The following is an 8,454-nucleotide window of genomic DNA, read 5'->3' on the forward strand; positions in this document are numbered from 1 at the left end:
ATAAGCAACAAGTTACAGTCATACAGTCAACATGGGAGGAAATGGGTGATAGGAATGATGAGAAAAACTAGTAGAATAGAAGTGCAGATTTAGTAGAAAGTCTGACAGTTTTGAGGGAATTATTTGTTTAGTAGAGTGATGGCGTTCGGGAAAAAACTGTTCTTGTGTCTAGTTGTCTTGGTGTGCAGTGCTCTGTAGCGACGTTTTGAGGGTAGGAGTTGAAACAATTTGTGTCCAGGATGCGAGGGGTCAGTAAATATTTTACCCGCCCTCTTTTTGACTCGTGCAGTATACAGGTCCTCAATGGAAGGCAGATTGGCAGCAATTGTTTTTTCTGCAATTCTGATTATCCTCTGAAGTCTGTGTCGGTCCTGTTGGGTTGCAGCACCAACCAGACAGTTATAGAGGTGCAGATGACAGACTCAATGATTCCTCTGTAGAACTGAATCAGCAGCTCCTTGGGCAGTTTGAGCTTCCTGAGCTGGCGCAGAAAGAACATTCTTTGTTGTGCTTTTTTGATGATGTTTTTGATGTTAGGTGACCATTTTAGGTCTTGAGATATGATAGAACCTAGAAATTTGAAGGTCTCTACTGTTGATACTGTGTTGTCTAGTATTGTGAGAGGTGGAAGGGTGGAAGGGTTTCTCTTAAAGTCTACCACCATTTCTACAGTTTTGAGTGTGTTCAGTTCTAGATTGTTCTGGTCACACCACAAGGATAGTTGTTCAACTTCCCGTCTGTATGCGGATTCATCATTGTCTCGAATGAGTCCGATCACTGTTGTATCATCTGCAAACTTCAGTAGTTTAACAGATGGATCGTATGAGATGCAGTCATTAGTGTATAGAGAGAAGAGAAGTGGTGATGGTGGTGTGGCAGCCGTGTTGTGGAGGTGGGTGGGTGAGAGTACACAGCCTTGGGGGGCACCTGTGCTAATTGTACATATATCTGATGTGATTTTTCCTAGCTTCACCTGCTGCTTCCTGTCTGTTAGGAAGCTTGTGATCCACTTACAAGTGTGTTCAGGTACCGCTAGCTGATTTAGTTTGGTTAAGAGAATGTCCGGTACAATGGTATTGAATGCTGAACTGAAGTCCACAAAGAGGACCCTGGCGTAGGTCATTGGAGATTCAAGATGTTGAAGGATGTAGTGTAGAGCCATATTAACAGCATCATCTGTTGATCTATTTGCTCGGTATGCAATTTGCAGGGGGTCTAACAGTGGATCCGTGATGGCTCTCAAATGGAACATCACTAGCCTTTCAAAGGTTTTCATAACTACAGATGTTAGAGCAACTGGTCTGTAGTTATTCAGTTCCTTGATGGAGGGCTTCTTTGGCACTGGGATGATAGTCGAGCGTTTGAAGCAGGAAGGAACATAGCACAACTCTAGTGATTTGTTGAAGATTTGGGTGAAGATGGGGGCCAATTGGTCAGCACAGACTTTTAAGCAAGGTAGATAAGTATAGAACAGTAGATAATACAGCAGGCCTCCAAGTTTTGTTCTTCTCTTACCAAATTTTTCCAAAGTTTCTTTATTATTCTAGGAGTATGGCATACTGTGTATCTATTCACCAAGAGATGGCACCTTCAGCTTAAAAATCAAAGTTAAAAATCCACTTTAAAACTATTCTGCCAGTTATTTATTTCAAATTGATTCAAGCAAAATATTCAATAAACAGACAAATGTCCAGCATTTTAAAATGTCTGTTCAAAGTCATGCTAGTAACATACTGTACTTCCAGTCTTTTATAACTTTTACTTATTTCCTGTCGGGGTGCAGTTTCTCTCTGCCTTTCTTTAATTGCTGCTTCCAGATAATCTCTTTTCCCGGATTTTCTTTTTGGATCAAATCTTAAGCAAAAATTAAAATTCACCCTCACCCAGCTCCTGTCTCTGTCCACTCACACCGCTCCTGCACAGTCTTAGTTTTTTTGGCTACCTCTGCTTCATGCCGCCACGATGGCTGCCTCGTCTTCGGCAACCTGCAGAATGTCCCCTCCTTGTGAGTCACCCCTACAGGGTGACTTTAGCCCCTTGGTGGGCCCTCCAATGAAGAGGATTTGGGTTGGGAGCATCACTCCCCTGTGTTGATCTTACAGAGGCGTCACCGGAAGTTCCCAACTTCAGGTTTTTAATGGCTTAGTTGTTTCTCCCAAATCTTTTCCAGATAAATTTATAGAGTTGCTCTTTCCCACAAAAACAAATTAAGTACATTTAAAGATTTTTATTATTCTCCAAGCAGTTTATTTATGTCAGTCTGAAACAGTAGTCCAATGTTTGGAATGTTTCCAATGGTCCTAAAAAGGATAAGGAGATATTAACCAGCACAGTTGGTACCCAATGGTCAGGTTTGCACTCCAAACTTAACCTGTAATAATTGATCAGCATTTAATTGTACAATGTGTTGAACTAATTTAGTTTGAAACTTGGCTTGCTTTTAATGCCTTAGTGCAGTGGTTCTCAACTTTTCTAATGCCGCAACCCCTTAATACAGTTCCTCATGTTGTGGTGACTCCCAACCATAAGTCTAGCACCAGTTCTCCCAACAGAACTTTTAGCTGATTGGCAGGAAGGTCAGAGGGACACCCCCACTGTAAACGCCTGATTGGTCGGATTGTAAAAATACATTCCAAGGCGCCAGAATAGAAGCTTTAATTCCTAACACTATGGGAAATTTGTCTTTTCCCATGGTCTTGGGCTCTTGGTCTTGGGCTCTTGGTCTCTTCCCATGGTCTTAAGTTGAGAACCACTGCCTTAATGTGTTGTACAGATCCTGCTTTTTTACTAGAGTGTGGTTCAACAAATTATGTGAATCCAGAACGTTGATTAATTCAACAGCTAAATGAAGTCTATTACGGTCTCCAAGACAGTGTGTATAAATGAGTTGATCTGCATTTATATATGTTCTCTGCCTTTTATTTTTTTCAGGGTCCAGAGCATCCCAGCCCAGGGTTGCCATACACTGCAAGAGGGTTCCCACGATATTGTTATCTACCCGATAATGAGAAGGGACGAAAGGTACAGTGATTCTAAGATCTTGCCTGAGTTGATGTATTGCGATAGAATAAAGAATCTGAAGTTAATTCTTCTTTTTCTGCCCAATTGGCGGCTTAACTAAACGAAGTGTATTAATGATCAAAATGAATGAGTCAAAGTCATGTGAAGTATTAGTACCCGCTTTATAAAGCATTAGTAAAGACCACATCTGGAATACTGTATCCTGTACTGTTCACCACCTTACAAAAAAGATGTTGGGACTTTAGGAAAAAATGCAAAGAAGAGCAACTAAAATGATTAAAGGCCTGGAGACTAAAACACATGACTAGTATAAAATCTCCTGCTTGAGCAAGAGGCTGGGCTAGAAGACCTCCAAGGTCCCCTTCCGCCTCTATTCTGATACGATTGTTTAGCTGTTTATAAAAGAATTTGAATTTTTCACCATTGAAAATACAGCTTATAAATCCAATTCTTCTGACTGAACTTCTTAGTAATAACAATTCAGTAATAGTGCCAGTTATTGGGGAGGTAGAGAGTTTCCTTATGCAAGCAGATGTTGGAGAAATCCTACAGAGTGCCTAATAGCAATAGCATTTATTTATTCATTCATTCATTCATTCTTCATTTATTGGATTTGTATGCCGCCCCTCTCCGTAGACTCAGGGCGGCTAACAGCAGTGATGAAAAACAGCATGTAACAATCAAATATTAAAACAACTAAAAAAAACCCCTTATTATAAAACCAAACATACATACCAAACATACCATGCGTAAATTGTAAATGCCTAGGGGAAAAGAGTATCTCAGTTCCCCCATGCCTGACGACAGAGGTGGGTTTTAAGGAGCTTACGAAAGGCGAGGAGGGTGGGGGCAATTCTAATCTCTGGGGGGAGTTGGTTCCAGAGGGCCGGGGCCGCCACAGAGAAGGCTCTTCCCCTGGGTCCAGCCAAACGACATTGTTTAGTTGACGGGACCCGGAGATGGCCCACTCTGTGGGACCTAACTGGTCGCTGGGATTCGTGCAGCAGAAGGCCGGTCCCTGAGATAATAGACTTATATACCGATTCACAATGCTTTACAGCCCTCTCTAAGCGGTTTACAGAGAGTCAGCATATTGCCCCCAACAATCTGGGTCCTCATTTTACCCACCTTGGAAGGATGGAAGGCTGAGTCAACCTTGAACCTACTGAGATTTGATCTGCCAAACTGCTGGCAGTCTCCTGTTTGTGAGATGTGAGACGCTTAATAGAATGGAATAGAATAGGGGGGGGACATGATCAAAATATTTAAATATGTTATAGGGTTAAATAAGGTTCAAGAGGGAAGTGTTTTTTAATAGGAAAGTGAACATAACAAGGGGGCACAATCTGAGGTTAAAATAGAATTGAATTGAATTCTTTTTTGGCCAAGTGTGATTGGACACACAAGGAATTTGTCTTGGTGCATATGCTCTCAGCGTACATAAAAGAAAAAGATACATTTGTCAAGAATCATGTGGTGTGCAACACTTAATGATTGTCACAGGGGTCAAATAAGCAATGAAGAAACAATCAATATTAATAAAAATCTTAGGATACAAGCAACAAATTACAGTAATACGGGTCCTAAGTGGCATTGGACCAGATTACCTCTGGAACCGCGTGCTACCGCCCAAATCCCGATAAGGTCCCACAGAGTTGGCCTTCTCCTGGTCCCGTCGACTAAACAATGTCGTCTGGCGGGCCCCAGGGGGAAGAGCCTTCTCTGTGGGTGGCCCCGGCCCTCTGGAACCAACTCCCCCCCGGAGATTAGAACTGCCCCCACACTCCCTGTCTTTCGTAAACTACTCAAGACTCACTTATACCGCCAGGCATGGGGGAGTTGAGATATTCCTTCCCCCCTAGGCCATTACAATTTATGCATGGTATGTTTGTGTGTATGTTTGGTTTTATAATAAGGGTGTTTTTAGTTGTTTTAGTATTGGATTATTACATGCTGTTTTTATCATTGTTGTTAGCCGCCCCGAGTCTACGGAGAGGGGCGGCATACAAATCCAATAAATAATAATAATAATAAAAAGGATGATAGGAATGATGAGAAAAAACTAGTAGAAATATAAGTGCAGATTTAGTAAAAAGTTTGACCGTGTTGAGGGAATTATTTGTTTAGCAGAGTGATGGCATTCGGGGAAAAAACTGTTCTTGTGTATAATTCATCTTAGTCTCTTTTCTCTCTAGGTGCTGGAACTTTTAAGGCTGGCTTGGAGAAGGCGCTTGATCTTCACCATAGGAACATCTAGCACAACTGGGGGAGAGCAACACCCGTGGTGTGGAATGAGATCCACCACAAGACAGAGATGGCCTCCAATGTCTCAGGCCATGGCTACCCAGACCCCAACTATCTTGACAATGTGCTCGCGGAACTGGCAGCCCAAGGTGTCACAGAAGATTGCCTGAGTTCCTAGGTTTAGCCTCCGTCTTGGGCTGGAGCTGCAGTCAAAAATGGAGCGTGTCTTCTCCATGACTGTGTGTGCCTCTCCGTTGAGGATGGCAGCTACAAATCCCCACCTCTGTTGCCTTACGTTTCGTTGCCCTTTTGCTGAGCAATAACTGGGATTGGCCAGTATGACTATAAGGAGAGTGATATATATATAAAAAAGATATTATAAACGGCATTTACAGTCCTGACACAGGTTGGTCATCTACAATGAATCTCCCTTCACTCGATAAAACATACAAAAGGATGGTGGCTTAATCCTCCATATGGTTGCACAAGGGTTGAAGTAGCTGGAAATGAAGGAACACACTATTTGTTCGTTCTTTCCATCTATCAAGAATCAGATCTTTTGGTACCGAGAGATGAGGTTTCCCTTCTTCAGTGCATTAACAAAATCATGTTGTTTAGCAAGGAAATCAGTATTTGAATCTGAAGATACATGGCAGCTTCCTACAACTTGCTGTCAAAGTGTGATAGAATATGGTTATGGCTATGACTACTCTAAATAGTATCACAGTGGGGCGGTGGGCACATAGCAACTTGGATTAAAAAAAAAAAAGCCGAATGATTTATGCTTGCATAAGAGGCTAGGGCAGAGATCTTGGCAACTTTTAAGACTTGTGGACCAAAGGTGGGCTGCTAAGGTGGAAACAGCGACATAATGGCAAACCCCCCGTGGCTCTGCGTGCTAGCGGAGTCCAGCGCAATTATGCTATTGCACCTGGGCAGGTAGCAAAATCGTGCACGGATACTCAGGATCACCACATTTCCTGAGCTTTACATATCAGTTCTATGCTTTGAATTTACTTTTGAAAAGCAGCCTGAAAACTCTTTAAGTCCCTTGCTTGGAGCATTTTGCTCCGTGAAATTGAAAAAGATGACAAACTGATTAGTTATCTGGGCCCCGCCCTTCCCCATTTTTGTTTAATTGGTTATTTTAAAAATTGAAGGAAAGGGATTTTTAGTCTAAAAACCTTGCATTAAGGAAAAATTGCTTGAGATCTCGCTACCTGCCCAGGTGTAGTAGCATAATTTTGCTGGACTCCCGCTAGCACTCCGAGCCATGGGGACGAGCACACGTCACCATTCCACCTTAACAGCCCACCTCTGTTGTGGACTTCAATTCCCAGAATGCTCTAGCCACCTATTCTACCAAAAGACATCAGTTTGGAAGACCGATGGGGGAAGAATTGTCACTTTTTTATGCCAAGGAATGGCAGAAGCCAGGCATTTTGCAGTCATTCTAGCTGGTAGCTACAGTTCCCCAAATAACATTCGAAAATTAATTTAAAAAAATATATAAATACAGCCACGTGAGCCTTCCACTCTCATGCAAACCATTGGGCGTTCTGCCCTGAATTTTTGTGAATCTCATAGTTTGGTAAACACTTCAATTTGTGATGATTTTTCTTTTTGCTATTCTTTGGTTCTGATACCAAACTTGAGAACGTTTTCCCCAACAAGGCATTGCCCAGAATTCCAGAATTTTTTCAAGTATCGGTTATTTTTCTGTTACATCCAGGCCCTGTAAAAATAACTTTTCAGTATTCTCATTTTACAAATATTTTGAGTGTGCAGAGTCAATATCACACTTGGGTATATACTTAAATTTAGGGGCTGCTTGCTGCAGTTTCTGCTTTGTGTAACTGGATAACTTTTTTTTTTAATTGTATCAGCAGCAAAAACTGAATTCTGTAAGTTGTATAAATTCTTCATATTGGATACCTTTATTTTACTTAACCCACTGCTGCTTATTTTGTTCAACATGGAGTAAAGTAAAGATTGGGACAGAGGCCTGTAATACACTTTATAAAGTTTCATTTGGGATTTCAGTTGTGTGCTTTTGTTTGTTCGGAAGTATTTTGTCATAGCTCTATGTAACCAGGAGAAACGTCTGGGAAACCTCTGGAAAATTAAGGTTCTCAGAAATCTGAACTTGGTGACCAGTGTGCCATATTATATACTAGGGATAGTGATTTCTGACAGTCTCAAAATGGTGGTGAGCAGTGTGGTCGGGCAGTAGGCAAAGCAAGTAGGATGCTTGGGTGCATGGCTAGAGGTATAACAAGCAGGGAAGAGGGAGATTGTGATCCCCTTATATAGAGTGCTGGTGAGACCACATTTGGAATACTGTGTTCAGTTCTGCAGACCTCACCTACAAAAAGATATTGACAAATTGAACAGGTCCAAAGACGGGCTACAAGAATGGTGGAAGGTCTTAAGCATAAAACTATCAGGAAAGACTTAATGAACTCAATCTGTATAGTCTGGAGGACAGAAGGAAAGAGGGGGGACATGATCGAAACATTTAAATATGTTACAGGGTTAAATAAGGTTCAGGAGGGAAAGTGAACACAAGAACAAGGGGACATAATCTGAAGTTAGTTGGGGGAAAGATCAAAAGCAACGTGAGAAAATATTTCACTGAAAGAGTAGTAGATCCTTGGAACAAACTTCCAGCAGACGCGGTTGGTAAATCCACAGTAACTGAATTTAAACATGCCTGGGATAAATCCATTGTAAGATAAAATACAGGAAATAATATAAGGGCAGACTAGATGGACCATGAGGTCTTTTTCTGCCGTCAGTCTTCTATGTTTCTATGTTTTGGTTACAGAATTATAGCCTGTAATGGCAAACCTGTGGTATGTGGGCCACACGTGGCCTGCGGAACCATATCTGAGGAACACAAGGCAGTATTCTATGTCAACTCCAGTGCAAATGCACGCACTGGCCAGCTGATTTTCGGTCTTGAGAAAGGCCGTTTTTGCCCCCGGAGGCTTCAGGAAGCTTCCCTGGAGCCTCTGGAGTATGGAAAAACGGCCCAATGGGCCAACCAGAAGTCTTCTGGTTGGCCCATTGAGTCGCTTTTTGAACTCTGGAGTCTTCAGAGAAGCCAGAGGGTGAAAAATGGCCCAGCCAAGGGTGGGGGCACATGCTCAAGAGTGGCACGCATGGGAGGTTGTGGGGTAGCCAATG

The 8,454-nt window shown here is 42.1% G+C and overlaps 1 protein-coding gene across 1 annotated transcript in view; it reads left to right on the forward strand.

Annotated features, from left to right (window-relative positions):
• The window catches only part of DTX2 (deltex E3 ubiquitin ligase 2), a 30,052-nt gene extending 22,750 nt beyond the window's left edge, over positions 1–7,302 (forward strand). The window contains 3 exon segments of the mRNA XM_070730462.1: positions 2,932–3,021; positions 5,217–5,285; positions 5,288–7,302. Of these exon segments, the coding sequence (XP_070586563.1) occupies positions 2,932–3,021; positions 5,217–5,285; positions 5,288–5,443 (315 nt within the window). The 3' untranslated portion in view covers positions 5,444–7,302.
• The last annotated feature ends 1,152 nt before the right edge of the window (positions 7,303–8,454 follow it).

The sequence above is a fragment of the Erythrolamprus reginae genome, chromosome 1 (genome assembly GCF_031021105.1).
Source record: "Erythrolamprus reginae isolate rEryReg1 chromosome 1, rEryReg1.hap1, whole genome shotgun sequence".
NCBI classification, from domain to species: Eukaryota; Metazoa; Chordata; class Lepidosauria; order Squamata; family Dipsadidae; genus Erythrolamprus; species Erythrolamprus reginae.